The sequence below is a fragment of the Zingiber officinale genome, chromosome 4A, assembly GCF_018446385.1.
Source record: "Zingiber officinale cultivar Zhangliang chromosome 4A, Zo_v1.1, whole genome shotgun sequence".
In the NCBI taxonomy this organism is placed as follows: Eukaryota; Viridiplantae; Streptophyta; class Magnoliopsida; order Zingiberales; family Zingiberaceae; genus Zingiber; species Zingiber officinale.
In genome coordinates this window covers 66,434,898-66,456,075 of record NC_055992.1, presented here as the reverse complement: position 1 = coordinate 66,456,075, position 21,178 = coordinate 66,434,898, and the positions used below count along the sequence as shown (strand labels likewise).

At 36.1% G+C, this 21,178-nt stretch overlaps 2 protein-coding genes across 4 annotated transcripts; both read right to left on the bottom strand.

The window, feature by feature from the left end:
* Nucleotides 1-724: 724 nt before the first annotated feature.
* Nucleotides 725-16,831, bottom strand: LOC121969967 (heterodimeric geranylgeranyl pyrophosphate synthase small subunit, chloroplastic-like). 3 transcript variants are annotated; one of them, XR_006108745.1, is made up of 4 exons: nucleotides 15,635-16,831; nucleotides 2,430-7,852; nucleotides 2,104-2,166; nucleotides 725-988 (listed from the first exon to the last, which is right to left on the bottom strand). XR_006108745.1 is itself a non-coding variant. In XM_042520316.1 (2 exons), exon 1 carries the CDS (start codon nucleotides 16,814-16,816, stop codon nucleotides 15,674-15,676), a length of 1,143 nt encoding a protein of 380 aa, XP_042376250.1. In that variant the 5' UTR covers nucleotides 16,817-16,830; the 3' UTR covers nucleotides 725-988; nucleotides 15,635-15,673. The 3 variants fall into 3 exon arrangements, 1 of the variants encoding a protein (XP_042376250.1); XR_006108746.1 differs by lacking the exon at nucleotides 2,430-7,852; XM_042520316.1 differs by lacking the exons at nucleotides 2,104-2,166; nucleotides 2,430-7,852 and having other exon boundaries at nucleotides 15,635-16,830.
* Nucleotides 13,741-14,127, bottom strand: LOC121972433. The gene has a single exon (XM_042524103.1). It carries the CDS (start codon nucleotides 14,125-14,127, stop codon nucleotides 13,741-13,743), a length of 387 nt encoding a protein of 128 aa, XP_042380037.1.
* Nucleotides 16,832-21,178: the final 4,347 nt, after the last annotated feature.

Here is a 21,178-nt window from a genome sequence, read left to right as displayed (position 1 = left end):
AAAAAATGAACAAGCTTATAATAGTAAAATATTACGAGTAACCCTCAAATGAAATTCCATTTTCACATATGTTTCTTTAGAGAGAGTTGAGATATTATCGTGTGAAACTCTTTGCATGCTTAGTCTGCTCAAGTAGTTTGTTATCACCATACTTGTTGACTAGTATAAAGTTTGGATTCATCAATATTTTGATGCTTATAAATGTGATGGTCCCAAGTAATTTTCATTACTATCTTCTATATTACTAGGGAATTAATATGGAAATAAATTTTATTTTGTTTCATAATTTTGCTTGTTTACCCGATACCTGCAAGAATAATTTTGGAAGGGAGTGGAGGGATATGATAACCGTCATTTTATCACATTATTTAGACTCTTAAATTTATGATTTTAATCTTCTTATTGGTTTAAATTATTATATTTTATGAGTTATATGTATTTTTAGACTTTATTGTAATTTATCTTTTATTTGTGAAATCATGTCTAATCATTTGAATATAATCTTTATATGTAATCAAGGAATCATGGATTCAAGTTGGATCAATCCAAATTAAATTTAATTATGAGATTAATTGAGGACATTCAATCTGATATAATCTAGACCATTCATTTAAGATTCATTTAAAAAAAAAAAGCAAATCTCAACATGAACTTCATTTAAAATCTTATGAAGTGATCAAGCATGAAGCTGATATCACCAGCTTTGTTAATTTTCTAAAAGAAATAATAAAGACATAATCAGAAGTCTTGAACATCTCAAACGCTTATAAATAAAATAAGCTTGTTAGTGTACTTACAGATAAGGCTATTGACTGGCTTAATTATGTTTTAGAATTCAGAAGCTAAAAACTGAACAAGGAGAGGGACTCAGGAGTACATATAATTAGTCCCTTCAGGAGCTTATACTTCATGTCAACAAGCTTGTAATTTGTGAAGATACTTGTTCATAAAGCTGCGCATGAACACGAACCACGGCTGGCATAGTTAACTACAATAATAATTCAAACTTAGCACGAGTTCTCAGAGGTAAGCTATACCTTGTTTGCATCCATATTATGAAAAAAAAACATAAATAAATAAATAAATGATAAATTCAATTAACTTCAATGATTATCTCAGAAGTGATCGATCCGATCCCATAAAATTTTTCTATCGATCATCGGAGTAAATCAAGAAGTGCTCACAATGGATGGTCAGAAGTCCACCATCTTTTGATTGCGTTCCCCATTTGGAAAAAATTCCAATAAATTCACCCCCTTTAGTTGCACGGGTATAACCTAGATGTTCTACCACTGCACAATAGCCCGAGGACCTTCCATATTATGAAAGCATCTTCTATTAGGAGTTCAATGATTGCCCCACTTAAATATTAATATAACCTTGCTTCCGTGACACAAAATGATCAATAATTTGCATGAATAACAATGGCTTATCTTCAAAATGCCACTAGCTTCGCAAGATGGTAAGGTTGCTCGTTTCTGAGCAGGTAGTCAATGATATTCGCCATGGAAGGAAACTCATTACAGTAAAATGGCACCATGGTGAATTTTTTTTAGATAGATTGCCCCTTTGTTTAATCTATCATCTACTTTTGGAGCTTTCTTATACCATTGTCAAGATGGACATTATTTACTGAAATATGCAACTATGATGGTTTGTTTTCAAAGTGACGCGAGCAGAAGCAACTTCATTTCTGTAATGGTAGGATTTTTAAAGCTACATTACCGTTTACGGTGATATCTTCTATTTTGGGAAATTATTATACTATTGGGAAGATGCCTATTGTTTCCTGATGCATGCAAGTATTTCCTTATCATTAATGAAATATTTAACACTTGGCCAAAATGTAAAGTTACAGCAATCAAGCGCCTAATACTTGGAAATAGCTTAAACATTCAACAAGGCACAACTAAGCCTATGCTTGTACTACAGCATGGTAAGCAAAATAATGTAGAGCAGATTATTTTAGATCAATTAAGACCGAAGTTAAATGATGAAAATGCCCAAAACAACTAGTATACGTTAAAACTGATTTTTACTAGAAAATTAACTAGGATTCCATATTATCGAAAATATGCTAAAGCAAAATGAAAATAACATTACCTCTATCTTCCAAGTAGTTTTCCAGGAGAGCTCAAGGTTTTCTGACTGATTAAGACATCAGAACTGCATGGCATGGTGGATTAACAACGAAGCGGATACTAAATGGACACAAATACAATTGAAGGCCCAAAGCATCTCTTTTAACTTTGAGGATAGTGGATCCATCATGGATGCAACAAAGAGCTAGAATGACAGGTTACAATGGTGGAATAGTGGAAATTGTTTCAATGTTCAAGCAATAGGTTATCATGAAGAGTTTCGAGCAGGATGAAATTAATGTGCCTTTAATCTATTTCCTATTACAAAGAAAAGTAGAAAGGACTTACAGGAGAATGAAATTTCGTGCTGCTACAAATGGCTAGAATTCAGTCTCCCTTTGAAAATGTTTCGCTGCTTCCATCACTGCCATCTGCAGCAGCAAAGGCTGCAAAACCTCTTCTACCTTCAATCACGAAGCGCCTCTCGACAGCGTAATCCAAAGAACTATATAAAGGCAGTACCTTCTCTCCATACTTATCTTTGAACTTCTCCAGCTCCTTGGCCTTTGCAGGCTAATTTCTTCCACCAACTCTAATGTGCCGCAATGCTTCCAGCTCCTGATCGTACAGTAGTATACATTCGTCTGCCTTGGTAAAAAAAATTCTAACTAATCCTTACTGTTAGTATTTAGGATATAGATATTACAACCAAGCATCCTAAGATGTTTAGTTTCAGGAACTTTTCTAAACAAAGTTTGTAAGGAGTCATTTCTGAAAACCTGTGTAGGTAAATCCTATTTTGGATATAGCAAGCAACATTAATCATCTCGACACAATGGTAACTAGTATTCATTTAACATATACCTAGCCTCCACTTGTACGGTTTGATTTTCCTCTTCACTATCCTATTTTGTTGAGGTATTCTAGGACAAGAAAACTTACATAACCTTATTCCTAGCAAAATATTTTAAAATGATCACTTCAGATTTTCTCTTGTAGAGAATCTGATCACTTCAGATTCTAAACAATGATCACTTCAGATTTAGTTAATCTTGAGATCTTATTCTCTACCCTTTTACAAAAACTAACTAGAATTTCTAAAGTATCTTCCATATGTTTCATGAAGTGAACCCATGTAAATCTAGTATCATCATCCACTAGCACAAAACAATATCTACTACCATTCAAGGAGATTATTTCATGACTATCAAATAAGTCCAAATGTAAAAGTTCAAGAGGCAGGGTAGTATTAAGTATTAACTAAATTTATACTGTCATGACTAGCCTTGGCTTGCTTACCCTTTTATCATGAGCAACATAATTTGCCCTTATGATACCAAATCCTCAGTAAGCCTTTCACCAAATCTCTTTTGGTCACCTTTACTATCTGTCCCATGTTAGTGTGTGTCAATCTTTTGTGCCACGACTAAGCTTTCTCTTTCTTAGTCACGAGACACTAGGCACAAATAAGAAGGAAGATTGATACAATAAAAATTATCATTCCTATCTCCTACTAATATGGTATATCTAGCTCATTGTATTTTACCAAGCACTTGGTTGAATGAAACTAGGCATTGTATCCACCATCACCCAATTGACTAATACTTAGTAAATTAATTTCATGCCCTTTACCAACATCACTTTCTTAATAATGAAATTGAAATCACAATGGTACCTTGTCCTTACGCTCGAGGAAACATTTTCCTTATCCTTATGCTCGAAGGTGACTTAAACACCCACTATCCACCAACCATTTATCAAAGTGTTCTTTCTTGGCTTGTACCTATTAAAATATGGAAAACTAAATTTTTTGGTACCCATACATTGAGTTTGAAGGGGTTAACAAAAAGTTATTTAGGTAACAAAGCCTTCACAATTCTAGTTCTAAAGACCCCTTGGTGGCAGTATTGGGCATAAAGAAGAAATTCCTAACGATATGAGAAATGTTTGCTACATCCTTTTGCTTTGACTCATAGCTAATACCCACCTTGTTTCATATAGTATGTTGGTTTTCAATATTATGTCTAGATACTTGGAGCCCAACATGTACTGTTCCAAGCTCTTCTTCACCTCATCCACTTGTTAAGAATGCATTCTCTCTTCCTCAAGTTTTTCAACTTGGGAAGAGCCTTGATCTTAATCTCTATAAGGTCACCTCATTGTTGTTTCATGATGATTCCTATTTACATGATAATATTTCATCGTCATCACTTGATTCTTCTACTTCATCATCATTGACCTTGAATGTCATATGTTAGGGCCCCTTGAAGGATTCCAATGAAGAAGAGTCATCCCAAGTGGCTATGAAAGCCTTTTACTTCTTAGACTTTTCTTGTTGCTTAAGTGGTTCCAAGCACTTCGATTTGTAGTGATCTTTCCTATTACACTCAAATCATGTTATGCTAGACTTGGATTTAAATATAGCCTTCTTCTAAACATCAATGAATGTCTTCTTTTCGCCCTTTTGTCAAATTTCTTACTCTTTCTTATCATCCCTTTCACAAAATGGGTCATTTCACTGGCGGAGACATCAACCTCACTCTCAATTTCATGTCTGATTCAAACAAGAGCTCATTCTTCTTTTTAAGCTTCTTTTCGTATGCAATCAAAGTCAAACCCTTCTCTTTGGAACAGGATTAGCTTGCTCATAAAACTCAAATTCACAGAGTAGCTCATCCAACCTTACAGTTGAAAGATCCCTTAATAGCTTATAGGCATCCACTATAGCTCTAAAACCTTTCTCTAGTTCAACCTTACCATTGAAAGATCCTAGATACCTTGTAAGCATCCACCATAAATAACCACAAGATTGTACCATGGAAAAATTTTAAAGAATACCTTATGAAATCACGGTTCTCCAAACTTTCACCACTTATAATGGAGTTAGTCAAGGATCTCCTTGAACCTCTCATGAAGTTTACTTATAGTTTCCCTTTCTTTCATGGTGCCCTTCTGCATTTGACTTAAAATAAATCTTTTTTTTAAACTATTTTAGAGTCACAAGTACTTTCATGAAGCTCAATTACCTTCTCCCAAAGTTGCTTGGTGCTCTTGAAAGATCCCACTCTGGTGTGTTGGTCCTGTGCCAACCCACATTGCAATGTTAGCATCGCTTTTGTATTGGCTTGCATCTTCTTCATATCTATTGTCCACTTACTAGACTCGAGGATGTCTTCATCTTAATGCCTTCCTTCACAGTAAACTAAATATCAAAAACTTGTCATTATTTAAGTAATATTTCATTCTACCTTTCCAAAATGTAAAAGTTGATGTCGTTAAAGAACAAAGCCTCACTGTACTATATCCCTCTTGAGCTGCCATCTCCTCGGAAATTTTGTACGCATGGCGATTAGCTCTATAGAAGTGGTTGGGCTTTAATATGACTTATTGGTCATTAGAGAGGCTAGAGGGGATGAATAACCATCATTTGACCTCGATCTTATTTCTACAATATTAGTTTGCGTAGCTACTATATGCAAAATATAAAACAAGAATGAATAAGAAAGTCAAGACAAACCAACAGGAGTGTTTAATGTGGTTCGACAGTATCAGACTCCTACTCAACCTATGATTCTACAAGTCGATCACTCATCCAATGCACCATTAAATTTCTCCAACTTAGCAAACAATCAGAGGTGGATAACCTCTTACAATATCTTCTTACAATGATGGAAGTAAAACTCAAGAAGATTCCAAATGAGAGCACAAAAGAGCTAAGTGTTTTAGCACAAAAGATAAAAATACAAACTCTCTCGTCATTCTCAAGCTTCCACAAGCTCTAATTTATGTTGGGACTGAGAGATACTCGGGAGAATAAGCTCTCGCTTTGAATCGATTTTGTCTCTACAAGGAGTTAGTGCAGTGGAAAATGTAAACAAGAAAATTCAAAGGAAGAATAAACAATGACAAATCAACACAATTAATTAACGGTTTGACAGATCCATGGATAGATCACCCCTTAAACTTCCACTATCTTTTCTCCTCAACAAGAATATGGATGTAGAGAAACGTCTTATGCTTCTTCTCCTTCTCCTTCTTACAAGAAAAGACCTTGAAGAAAGGATTTGAGCACTTTAAGAAGAGATCTTAGCTTTGGGTGATTTCAGATCCCTAAGGTCCCTTGTCTATAATCTCAACTTTTGATGCAATCATACCCCAAATAGTTCAATGTGACCTAATATTTTGATATTTAAGCAAAGGACTTAAATTAGACCTTTATCTTATGATTTAATGTATGTTTGAGTGTATAAGGATTTACAAGAACACACCTAAAACTTGCAAAGCTCATGACTTAACATGGCTAAGGTGACACACTCAATGGCTCAACGTATGAAGATCAAAGAAGGTTGCACAAGGCGACAAAGGGACAGCAAGTTAAGAAGCATCGAAGAACAACGAGGACAACAATCGATTTAGGCCAACTACAAAGACGATGACATGAACGATGGCAAGTGAAGAAGCTGAGAGTTCGTGCACATCTAAGGGATAAAGTAACCTAACCTAACAAAAGATGACCAAAAGGTGAAGTTAAACTGCAATGGTAAGACGCCAAGGTGAGCTATGAGAGTTACATGATCTGTACAGATGGGGCGATGACGCTAGAATTCATCGTAAGCGGACTCAACTTTAGAATTGATTGTAATGAGATGATAGTCGAGTAATATTGGACATTAGTAGATTGGTGAGAAGGGTAAAATCAAAAACCCTAAAATTCAAGGTTTCAGGGTTGCACCTGTCGAAAGGGCTACAGCAGTCAAGGGAAGTGGAATCTAGTTAAATGGTGGAGCATTCGACTCATGGGGCAATTAACTAAGGCTGAGGAGGCAACAACTAACCCATTGACATCCATATTATATTATATCACGAGATTTTGAAAGCTATAAAAGCAGGGTTTGGGGGAGGCTTCAAAGTTAGCAAAATAGAATTGGAAAAAACATATTATACACCTTAAGCATTCTCTAGTAATCACATTTTGTAATTTTGTATTGTAAGAAGTTTTTCTACTTCCAATAGTTGACTAAGGAGAAAGTTACCAACATTTCGAGAGTGATCCACCAACATGTTTTATCTATAGAGATAAAGTTAGTACGACTATTCTCGTTGAATTAAAACATATGAGGCTCTTTCAGTCAACTGATTCTATCATCGAATTGACTCAAACCAAAAGAGAAACCACTTCTATTCTCAATCAATAAGCCATCATTTGATCACAAAGTCAACCACATCGACTTCGACCTAGGCTACATGTTAGTAAAAAACCCCTACCAAAAATCTCTCTCGTCTCATATATCCTTCAACCGATAGTGTTTTATACCTCCAGTTCACTTCGATAAGCCTCCAATCTTCGAGTTTTGTTCGATCCAGGTTCATTAAGCTAGTATCCCTCTGGAATGATCATCATCAACTTTGCCAGAGCTCCAGTTGAGATTTCATTTGCAAGGAGCCCACCTTCAAGACACCACTTGCTAAACCTCCGGTCTGGATTTCAGTCCTTCATTTACCAAGAACTTTACCTTTGGAATTTTACTTGTCAAGCCTCTAGTCGAGACTTTACCTCCAAGGAACCCGCCTTCAAGACTCCACTCGTCACACCTCCCGTTCGGATTTCAATCCTCTAGTTGAGACTTCAACTGCCAAGGGCTCACCTTTGGGACTTCACTTGTTAGACCTCCACTTCAGCACTTCCCTTGCTAAACCTCTGATGAGGACTTCACCTACTAGGAGCTCAACTCTAGGACTTCCTCTTACTAGACCTCCAAATAGCATTTCACCTATCAATGTGGCCAAGCTACATATTAAATAGATCAATTATAACACATCAAATCAATTTTTATTTATCTTAAACATTATATTACTGGTTTAACCAACTGCATCAAAACTAACCCATCTCAAGTATAACATTTGTGCTCAGGTCATAATTCAACATTCAGCATCATATAATATAACAAGTCTAACCATCGTTTTGCAAAACTTCTCTTTAAGTTTTAGAGGTACTTTATGATCATATAAAACACCCGACACTCTCCTCCATTTCAATTATCGTGTTTGTATTCTATGTAAAACATATCTTTCAATCTCTATATCGTTTTGCAAAAATGATCCTAAATACTTAAAACTCTTAGTTCTAGATAACTTCTCATCTCCTATCTTAACAATTGTCTTATTACATCTAATATTGCTAAACTTAAATTTTATATATTCCAGTTTTACTCTACTAAGCCTAAAATCTTTCACTTCTAGTGTTTCTCGCCAAATTCTAATTTAGCATTTACTCTTTCATGTGTCTCATTTACCAAAATAATACCATCTACAAACAACATACACGATACTATGTCTTAAATGTGTCTGCTGAATTCGTCCATGATTAGTGTAAAAGGATAGAGACTTAGAACCAATCATGTAACCCTATCTTTATTGGAAATGTTTCAATTAATCTACCTAAAATCTTCACTTTAGTTGTTATATCCTCATATATATCCTTAATTAATTCAATATATGTTACGCTAACACCTATCTTTTATAGAATTCTCATATAATTTCTCTTGAAACTTTATCCTAAGATTTTTCTAAGTCAATGAATATCATGTATATATTTTTTGCTTTTGCTTCCAATACTTTTCAATTAATTGCCTGAGAAGATGTATAATTTCTATTGTCAACCTTCCAAGCATAAATTCAAATAGATTTTCGGTCACCGTGGTCTCCTTCCAATATTTTTTTTATTACTCTTTTCTTAAAGTTTCATGTATGACTCATTAGTTAATACTCCTACAATTTGCATAATTTTGTGCATCTCTCTTGCTCTTATACAAGGAAACAAGAGTACTTACCCTACATTTGATTAAGCATTTTTTTCATTTTCAATATCATATTAAATAATTTTGTAAATCATTTTCCCTAAGCACTTTCATGCCTTTATAGGAATATATCATCTGGTCCAACAAATTTTTTATTTTGCATCTCATTTAAAGTTTGTTCTATTTTTGAAATTTGAATTCTACGATAAAAATTTAAATTTCTATACTCATTTGACCTACTTAAATTCTCTAAATTAAGTTGGTCACTTAAAACCTTCATTAAAAAGTTGATAAAAATATTTTTCCGTACTATTTTATTTCTCCACATTTACTAGTACTTATCTTTAATAATCTTATTTTGATAAGATCACTTATCTTCCTCTCTCTCACTTTAGGTATTCTATAAATGTCTCTTTCCTCTTCTTTTGTATCTAATTTTCGATATAACCATTTAAAAATTTTATTTTTTACTTCATCCACTGCTTTCTTAGCCTCTTTCTTAGCTATTGTATATATTTTTTCAAATTTTCTTCATTCTTACAAATATATAATTCCTTATAGACCATTCGTTTTTCCTTCACTTTCTCATTCCACCACCAAGATTTCTTACTTGGTGGTGCATGTCCCTTTGACTCATCGAGTATACTTTTAGCTACTATTTTCAAGTTTAATATCATCTTATCCTATGTCATATTAAAGTCCCTATATATTTCTCTTACCTTCTCCTTAAATATATTTTACTTTCGATTTTTAACTTTTACCATTTAATTTTATGAGTCATGTATATTTTCTTTATATTAATACTATGATTAAGGCATATATCCAATACTATTAACATATATTGGGTAGTTGAGTTTTCTCTAGAATGACCTTGCAATCTATACAAATCTTTCTATCACTCTTCCTAACCATAAGAAAGTCAATTTATGATTTATTATTCTCCCTTTTAAACGTGATCAAGTGCTCTTTTCTTTTCTTAAAAAACGTATTAGATAGTATAAGGTGATATGGTATTGCAAAATTCAATATAATTTTCCCTTCTTTATTTCTTGTTTCAAACTCATAGCTCTCATGCACATTCTCATATTCCTAATTTTCACTCCGACATGTCAAATCATCTCTTATTAAAATCATTTTATTTGGTAGAATATTTTGTAATACTTCATCTAGGTCGTCCTAAAATCTTAATTTGATATCTTCATCTAATCCTACTTAAGGTGCATATATGCTAATTACGTTCATAGTTTCTTTCGCCACTACCATCTTAAGAACTATAATTCTATCCCCTTTCTAGCTACTCCAACAAATTCATCTTTTAACGAACTATTTACAACAATATCTACTTTATTTCTTGTTTTACTCTTTCCTATGTATCATAACTTAAAACTCAAGTTCTCTATCAATCTTTTCCTTTTCGTCAACCCATTGTCTTTTGTACACATAAAATACTATTTTTTCTCCTATCATCGTATCTACTACCTCCATTAATTTACCAGGGTCTCCATATTCCAAATCTTAGATTATTAGTTTTCCTATAATATTTTTTCTTATCCAACTTATAGTATGAGAACTCTTGCCTATTTAACACTATATCCAAGTTCTCATAGAGATGTAGTAGTCCTTATTGATATGTTACAGTCGGACCCTGTGAGCTCTTGCATATTTAACACTATACTCTAGTTCTGGAGATGTAGCAATCCTTGCCGAAACATCACAATTAAACGTTGCATTGCGTTCCTTACGGGAACAATCTAGCATTAGCATAATAATTTAATGAATCCATTCATTGAACACTTTCCTAGGTTTAAACTGACAATCTAACACAACCCTCCGTATTCGGGCTTAGGATCGACCATGAACGGGTAATTCGTCATGAGCGGAGTTCACTGTCGACAATCACAAGTGATAAATTGAGAATAGTTTCTAAAAATAAGATCAATAAAAAATATATAATTATTATAAAGCAATTTCACTTTCCTCCTTGATAACCATGCTTGGCACTGTGATTTCGTTAGCAATGGTATGTGTCCCAAGATAATGATCCTTTTGAGGATGAAACTTGGCAAAGTTTGTGCTGCATTCCCTTTCAATCCCTTGAATTAGAGTGAAGAAAGAGCATGAATCATCACACATCACCACATGAACTATGGTAGAGAACTAGCCAATTATTATGATAGTGTAGTAGCAAGCACAAAACTAGAGTGATAAACATCTACGTCAAGCACAATGTGTTTGTTTTCCTTGCTGAACCCACAAAACTAGAGTAATCAACATCAATCAGTGTGTTTATTTTCCTTACTCAATCCTATTGTAGGGATTCGAGTTGAGGAGTGTCAAGGTCACCAACAATGTTCATAATGGGGGGATATATGGGTGTCAAACATTCTTGTTTTATTGTCAAGGATACAAATAAGACAAAGGGCACAACAACAAATTCACGATCCAACACAATATCCACATACCCACAAACATCATTGATATGGTGCATGGAGTAGCTTTTAGAACTACCAATTATGAAAGCATAAATATAATGTGAAAATAAATCCTCAAAGCATGAAGTATATTTATTTTTAAGTTCATTTAAATGTTTCTGATGACATATTAGATCATTTAAGTAAAAAACAATGATTTATCAAAGTAAAGTAAACAAATAATAATACAATTCACTATGTTTCAGATTAAACTGAAACTTGAAGTTAAAAAGTTTTTTCAGTTAAATACAACATCAGAAAATGCAGAAAATAATTTCAGTAATTTTCCAAGAAAAATCTGATTAATTTTAAAATGATTCCAATGAGAAATAGAGAACCCAATTTTACTTCAACAATTCAAAACAACATGAATAAATCAACATCAGAGGAATTGAAGCATCATGTGTAATTGCCATTTCAACTTTAGATTCGCACTAGTTGTCAAGTAGTGAACCCTGTAAGCTCACAGATGGTAACAAGCAAAAACGTATGGCAATATATGACTTTTTATTTCAGACCTAAGAAAATATATAATCTTTTCTTCACTACTGTTAAGTATGTATTTGAATTCAGAACATAAAATTGATGACAAAGAATAAAGACAATTTTTTTGACATAATTGTAGTTAATGAAACAGTACACAGAAATTATTAGTTTGGGAATTGAAATACTTTGAGAAATAATCATATTATTGAATAATAAAACAGTAAAGGCTGTGGCTTATGAGCACATTCAATGGTTTGGTTATCTCTAACGAACCAAAAATGATACACTTTCATCTTGTAGAGGTTCAGTTCTGGCCAGGTTAACTGAAGAAGCTCGCACTGGAGCAGCACTCAGTCAAACATGGACTTCTTTTAAATTCTCATGAAGTGATCAAGCATGAAATTGATATTACCAGCTTTGTTAATTTACTAAAAGAAATAACAAAAACATAATCAGAAGCCTTCAACATCTCAAACGTTATAAATAAAATAAGCTTGTTAGTGTACTTACAAATAAGGCTATTCACGGGCTTAATTATGTTTTAAAATTCAGACGCTAAAAACTGAACAAGGAGACGGACTCTGGAGTATATAAAGTTAGTCCCTTCAGAAGCTTATATAGTTTCCCATACTTCATATAAACAAGCTTGTAATTTGTGAACATATTTGTTCACAAGGCTGTGCATGAACACAAACCACAGCTGGCATAGCCAACTACAATAAGCTTTCTCAGAGTCAGGTATGTTTGCCCTGTTTGCAGCCAAATTATGGAAGTGTCTTTTATTATGAGTTCAATGATTGCCCAAGTTAGATATTAATATAATGCTGCTACCGCGACCAAAATTTAGCAATAATTTGCATGAACAACAATGACTCATTTTCGAAAGGCTGCTAGAATTGCAAGATGGTAAGGTTGCTGGTTTCTGAGCAGGTAGCCCATGATTTGAACCATCGAAGAAACTCATTACAGTATAATGGCATGATGGTGGTTTTGAGGGTTATTACTTCTTGAAGTATGCAAGCAAAATGGTTTATTTTAAAAGTGCTAGCATCGGTAAATTATGAGAGGTGGTCCATAATTTGAGCCATTAATGGAAGCAACCTCATTTATGTATGATGGCAAGATGGTGGGATCTTTTGAGCTAGATTGCCGTTTCCTCACCTATCTTCCACTTTTGGAGGGTTATTATATTATTGTGAAGATTACTATTGTTTCATGATGCATGTAATTATTCCCTTATCATTAATGAAACATTGAACACAGCCAAAATGTATGTTAAAAGTTACAGCAATCGAGCATCTAACTAATACTTGTTAGTAGCTTGAACATTAAATAGGCACAGCCAGGCCTATGATTGAACTCCAGCATGGTAAACAAAATAATGAAGAACAGATTAACCAAAGATCATTAGAGCATCCCCAGTCGTGGATACCCTCAAGGAGCTCCTTCAATGTCACGTCAACACCACGTCAAAAGTAAAAACCTCTCCATTTCTCTCTACACTATCATAAAACCTCTCGACAACTTTTTCATGGGGTCCCACATTTTTTCATTATATAATTCATCTCTCCTTCATATTTTACCATATATATAATTAAATTTTTATAAAATATAAATCTATAAATGGCTAACACCCAAAATAATGTTAATAATTAAAAAAATACATAAATATTACCATTCATCAAATAAAAAGACATAAATTATAATAATATATAAAAAAAATAAACTTAAACACATCTACTCCAGACCATGTCTCTATTTAATTTTTTCATTCATTTTCTCATGTATCTGAAGTTGTCCTGGTATCATCTCACTAGTATCCTTCATAAGAATTTCATAATCCTTATGAAAGATCTCAACTTTTCGCAAAATCATTTTTTCCATTTGATATTCTTTAATATCTTGTCATTCTTTGTCAAGGATTTGTTCCATTGTGTCGAACTCTCTGACTTTGGATTTGTCTTTCCTCTTCGCTGCCTTTTGCCCTATCGAACGAATGCAGACTTCAAAGTCATCAACATCAACACTTGTATCTGGATTTGGGTTTGATGTTGAAGTGTTCCCCCCTGATTCCGATGTCCTTGTCTTCTTATTAGAGGAATGAGCAACTGATTGAGGAGCATATTTCTCATATTCTTTGAGAACCCTCCATACATGAATATACTTGAAATCTCTATTTTTATTGTTGGCTTTCCACATATTCAGTGCATTCTCCAACACATTCTCATCACTCCATCCGCTTTGATAATGAGTATACAAATTATTATAGGTTGCAGAAAATTCATTTACCATCGGCGCAAACTTATAATAATGTGATTTTAACACCTGATATCTTCTCTTCATAGTTCCAATGGGCCGATGCTTGTTGTAGTAATCAGCTATACATTTCCAAAAAACTTGATGCTTCTGGTCATTGGCAATGATTGCGTCGGTGCTGATAGTTGCTCATGACTTCGCAAGGACCATGTCTTCATCAAGAGACCAAAATCTTCGTTTCGAATCATCTTTCTCCGGTTCAACTTCACGCTCTTCTTGTGATGAGTGTGGTGGCCACTGAGATGTTGGAACAGATGATGGTGTTAGAGGTTCTTTGTCGCTGATAAATGGATCGATAGTAGTCCTTGATTCATTCGAAAACATGATTGGTGGTTGAGGAGGTGAAAATACGAAAGGCGTCGAAGGCATTCCAAATTGGTTGCTCATGGCTGATCAATTTAGGTGTGAATACATACCAAATGGAGCTAGGGCGGTGTTACTCTGAAGGGGGAGTGAAAAATTTTGAAAACTTTGGAAATTTGAGAAATTTGGAAGATCTTGTGGAACATATGAAATATTTTGAAAATTTGGATGGTATTGCGTGTGAGAGAAAAATTGAGGATATTGGGCATCATGGTTTGGAGGAATGCGGATATTTTGAGAAGGTGTATTTTCTTCCGCATTTGAAGAATTCAAAAGATTTGTAAAAGAAGCATTGAAATTTTCGTCCATCTCAAATACAAATAGAGAATAAAAGGATGAAAGAAATAGAGAATGAAGAGATGAATAAAAAAATATGAGTTTATGGTGTATTTATAGAATTTTTTTTAATTTAAAAAAATTAAACATTGAACAACGGCTATCAAAATAGCCATTGTTTAATGTTTATCTTCATTCAATTAATTTCTTCTCAACCTACCTACTATGTGTACATTATTTTTTAAATAACAAATATAGAAAAATAATTAAAAAAAAGACAACGACGGAGAGGCTCCGCATTTGCGGAGCCGCTCCATCGTAGGTTCCTCCCTCAAGCCACATCACCAATGGGAGCTCCTGCTCTTATGCAGTGGATGTACTATAATAACATTTTAGATCAATTATAACAGAAGTCAAATAATGAAAATGCCCAAGCAACTAGTACAAGTTAAAACTGATCTTTACTAGAAAATAAATTAGGATTCCATAATATCGAAAATATGCTAAGGAAAAATGAAAATTACATGATCTCTATCTTCCAAGTAGTTTTCCAAAAAAGCTCAATGTTTTCTGATTGATTGAGACATCAGAACCGCATGGCACGGTGGCTTAACAAAGAAGCAGTGGTACTCCTAAATGGATAAAAATACAACTGAAGACCCAAAGCATTCTTTTAATTTTGTGGATCGTGGACACATCATGGATGCAACAAACAGCTAGAACTATAGGTTACAATGGTGTAGTAGTGGAAATTGTCTCAATGTTTCGATGGTTTCAAGCAATATAGGTTACCGTGAAGAGCTTCAAGCACAATGAAAATAAAGTGAAGGTATAAAGGACTTACAGAAGAATGGAGCTTCATGCTGCTACAAATGGGCAGAGTTCAGTCTCCCTTTGAAAATGTTTCACTGCTTCCGACACTAGCACCTGCAGCTGAAGAGGCTTCGAGGCCTCTACCTTCAACCACGAAGCCCCTCTCGATGGCGTAATCCACAAAACTATATAAAGGTAGCACCTTCTCTCCATATTTGTCCTTGAACTTATCCAGCTCCTTCTTGGCCTTCGCCCTAACTTCTTCCACCAACTCTAATGAGCGGTCCATTCCAACCGCCTTGACGATGCTCGCGTTGCTCCTCATCTTCCCTGTGCCGCCGTTGGACTCCATCAGCACGTCGTCCACCAGCTGGTAGAGAACCCCAACCGCTCGACCATAACGCCGGAGTGCTTCGAGCTCCTGGTCGCTAGCGCCGCCCAGCAGCCCCCCGCATACCGCCGAGCACTCGGCCATCTCTCCGAATTTCTTCTCCAGTACCTGGAGAATTTCCTTCTCACTTCCAGCGGCGGCGCCTGACAAGTCGAGAAATTGGCCAGCAGCCATTCCGGTGGACCCGACGGCGCGCGCGATCTCCGTGAGAACGAGAGGGATGATGGACAGCGGGACGGGGTCGGGCGAGGGGGTATGGGTAACGATATGCTGGTAGGCGAGGGGAAACAGTGCATCGCCGGCGAGGATAGCCATGTCGACCCCGAACAGAGCGTGGGCGGAGGGATGGCCGCGTCGGAGCGGGGAGGCGTCCATGCAGGGTAGGTCATCATGGACGAGGGAGGCGGCGTGGACCATCTCGAGTGCGCAGGCTGCAGGAAAAGCAGCAGAGCGGAGGCCGCCGACGAGCTCGCAGGACGCGATGCACATGATGGGCGGCGCGCGCTTGGCTCCGGGGGAGAGAACGACGTGGCGAATCGCCTTGTGGATGCTCTCCGGGTATCGGACGGGAACGGCGGCGTCGAGCGCCTCTTCGATCTGGGAGATCAGGGTGGTCCAGTAGGTGCGTAGATCGAAGGAGGAGGAAGCAGCGGCGGAGGAGCAGCGGACAGGGAGAGAGACGGAACTGGGTCTGCGGAAAAGGAGGGGAGACGGGGGCATTTTGGTAGAGGAGAGATTGGGAGAGGGATAAAAGAGAGAGGCGGAGAAGGCCATCGCAAATTGGAGACGATGAGGATGAATGATTATGATGGTGGATGGCATGTCTGGCTTTGCTTCATAAATTAAGGGCATCTACAGATGTGACGATACGGAGGGAGCGGGACTGCGGGAGGGAGCTCTGTCCCAGTCACTAAGTATGGAGCTGCTCCTTCACCTATTTTTTTTTTTAAATTAAAATAAAATTTTTAATTTAGATATAATATTGAAGATATTTTTTTAATTAGCAGAAGGATATATGGTGTGAGAGTTTAAAAAATATGGGACTCATAAAAAAAAGTTATTGAGAAATTTTTTGATGGTAAAAAAATATATAAAGGTTTTACTTTTGACTTGCTAAAGATATGATAACGAAAGAGTTCTTCGAGAACTCCAATGACGATAGATGCTCTAATAAATGTTCATTTATGTCATGGATATGGATTCTATCTACTAGCTCCGACTTCACCTAGACCATCCAAATAATTATTAGAACATCTCCCATCTCCGACTTCACCTAGACCATCCAAATAATTATTAGAACATCTCCCATCGTTAAAATTCTATAAAAGATTCCTTTAGGATCCTAATATATTACATCATGCCACGTAACATTTTAAAAATTATTGAAAAATCTCTCATAAATTAGAGTTCTAAATGATTTTTATGTGATCCAATTTATAATATATAATTAGATAGCTACATATTGTTAGTTAGAGCCCTAGAACCAATCATTTGATGATTGTTGTATGGACTCGTTGTATCATATTCTTGTATATAAATAAAGGTATTTGTTTTGGTTATTATACTTACTTGTATTGGTGTCAAATAACAAAGTATAATAACGTCCTTGAGTAGAAGGTTCTTACCTATATCAATCGATTGGTTGAATCGATAGTGAGATGATATAGGGAACACTACTCTTAATCATTCCTAGTCGAGTATTAACATTCGGGGACAATGTTAATACGACGAGACTAGCATGTAGGTCAACTCGATGACTTGATCTCACAAGTCATGGATATGGAGATATCAAGTTGACACATGAGTATGCATTGGAGAATGTATACTAAATGACCCGCCATGAGAAAGTATCATGGATCGTTATATGAGTGGCATATACTTTCTCATATGGCTATTAGTATGACTACTAGTCCTTGGACCTGAAGTCATCATGGTTCCCTACATAAGGAGTTACGTACTTTGGCTTCGTCAAACGTCACCCGTAACTGGGTGGACTATAAAGCTGATTACTGGGTATGTAATAAATTATGCAAAGGGATGTGAGTGATGTAGATGAGATCTATCCCTCCTATATGACGGGAGTGACATCAATATTCTTGAAAGAGTGAGACCACGAAGTGCATGGTCATGCCCAAATGAGTCAATATGAGATATTGAGCTCATTTGATTGAGTAAGTCTACTTGGAGTTCAAGATTTAGATTGATTAGAGGATGACACGGTCTATGCCTCACATTGATTAATCTAGATGTCTAGGATAGAAGGATATTGTCATATATTGTGAGGAGTCACAATTAGTAGTCACAAGGTGATGTTGGATCTCAACATTCTTATAACTTGGGTAGTAATAATGTGTTGCTAGATACCGCTCATTACTTATACTTCTAAATGGGTTTAGGAATATTGCCAACGTTATAAGAACCTATAGGGTCACACACAAAGGACAATTAGATGGAGATTAGGTTCATTTGATGAACCTAAAGGATTAGGTTCATGTGATGAACCAAATTGAATTAAGAGTAATCCAAATTGTACTAATTGAGTTGGACTCAATTTGGTTCATGTATTAAGTGAGTCTAATTTGGACTTAGACTCATTTAATTAATTTAATTCAATAAATAGAGATTCATTAAATTAAAATTGACTTGAACCAATGGTTAGATTAGATCAACCAAGGGAGAGAAGTGGTCGAGTTTGACTTGACTTGAGAGGAAGATGAAGGGTTAAGTTTGACTTGACCATTTGCCACCTCATTGGTGAGTTGGCATTAAGTGGCTAATGGTGATGTGTCACATCATCAAGGCTAGCACATGTGTGTGCCACCTCATGAGGGAGATCAAGAGTTTTTGACCCTTGAAATTCCATGGAGTATATAACTCCTCATGAAAAGTGGCCGACCACTTTAGTGCTTGTGAGGAGTTTCATTTTGTATGGTAACTTCATCTTCTTCTTCCTCAAGCTCTTTCTTCTCTCCCTCTCCTCCACCCTTGGCCGAAACTTCATAGAGTGCTAGCACACCCTAAAGTTTCTCCTCCATCGATTTGTTCTTGTGGATACGCATAGAGGAGTATCTACCTTGATACTCTCGAGATCCGGCGAACCTAGGACGAGCGGGATTACACGAAGGGCTTCGCTTCAAAGGTATACCCTCTAATCTTGTAGATCTAGTGTAGATCTAGGAGTAGAAAACATGTATATGAAATTTTATTCTTCGCACGGATCCGGTGGCGGGGATTTCGGGGTTTCCGTAACGCAAAAAGTGATTTTTGCGGCCCGAAAAATCCAACAGTGGTATCAGAGCCACGTACGAAGCGTATACATGTTTTATTTTGAATTTTATGAAATTCTACAGATCTATAAGTTTCTGTATTTTTATGATTTTGATTGATTTTATGGGTAATTTTCTCGTAGAAGCGAAGCACAAGTGTTTAGACACTTGTAGACTTCGACTACCGAGAAGATATTTCCGAAACGGTAAGGTTTCACCCCAAATCCTTTTGGGACAGCGGACTAAGGCACTGTAGGATCGCTTAGGAACACTCGTGATGGTTATATCGCGGGTAGGGGCGCTGCCCCTGACCCCGCAAGGGGCTTCGTTCCGCGATTACGCCCAAAAACTGCTAAACGAGACTGCCGGGAATTTTTACTCATAAAAATTGTAAGAAAATTACAGAAATTTATAGAAATTACATAATTTAGAATTATGTATTATTTTATGATGGTCATGGCCCAAAAGACCTAATTAGATTGGAAATTCTGTGTTGTAATTCATATTATGGCCTGCGTGCCATTTTCTGTGATGTGCGTGTTGTATTTGATATACGACCTGCGCATCGTGCCTTTCCTATTTTTATTTCCTGATATAAATTAGTTTAGACTCGAATGTAACTCGAGTTTCACTTTTGTAATGTACAAAATGGAGCGGTGGAAGGTCCACTCGAGACGGAATTATGAGGAGGGCGCGAGCAACACAAGGTGGTCAAAGGAAGGAGCTTGAGAAGTTGTTGACCTTAGGTTGACCATCCGATCTTCTCATTGGCTTGAGAAGATCGTAGTAGGGCCATGACTAATCATAAGATATTTAATTAATTGCTTGTGTGTGTATATATGTGATGCATGCTAGAATAGTAATTAATTAGCGCCTTGACGATTAGATTAGATCTAAATCGCGTACATGATGCGCCCTAACGATTAGATTAGATCTAAATCGCATATATGATACACCTCGACGATTAGATTAGATCTCAACCGTGTCAACTCGTAATGCCTACCATGTCGTGATATCTATCACTACCTCGATCGCATGTTGTTGTTGAATCTGTCAAAGCAGAGCAACGCATACTATCTTGGTAGGGTACGGAGGGACAATTTTGGTCCCGCCTATCAATGCATGGGTGAGTACAACTCAATTAGATTGAGTAACTAGTTAACTCAATTGGATCGAGTTTAACTATAAGCATTTTCCAATTGTTGGTAGATAGGACAAAATCATGTTTATATTAACTCTTGGGCGTATTAGCTAAAGCTAACTCGAGTTTTAATATAAATACGGATCTTGATCCTATAAACAAGAGTTGCATAGAGATGTAATTGGTAAATTAGCTACCTACCGATCATACTAAATCTTGGGCGATTTAGCCAAAGCTAACTCAAGGCATAGTATGATGTGGATCTTGTCCCACATGAATTATAGAATTCAGTGGGAGCATCATTTAGTTAAAGGCCTAATTAAATGATTAATAGAATATGATATTTATTTATTTTTCTGCATTTTTCTGTTGTAGATAACCATGACGTCAAACACGAACATCTTCTCTCTGCGTTCTATCCTTACAAGGACAAGCTCAATGGAGCAAATTTCTTGGACTGGTACAGGAATCTGAGAATAGTTCTCACCCAAGAACGTAAACTGTACATTCTAGAACAGCTCATTCCGGAGGCTCCTCCTGCCAATGCCACGCGAACAGACAAAGATGCTTACAAGAAGCATCAAAATGACGCATTAGATGTATCATGTCTGATGCTCGCGACCATGAACTCTGAGCTTCAGAAGCAACATGAGTTAATGGGTACTTATGATATGGTTGAACATCTTCGTCAACTATATTAAGGACAAGCGCGGCACGAGAGATTTGAGATCTCAAGGGCACTATTTCAGTGCAAGATGTCAGATAGGGCTCCCGTAG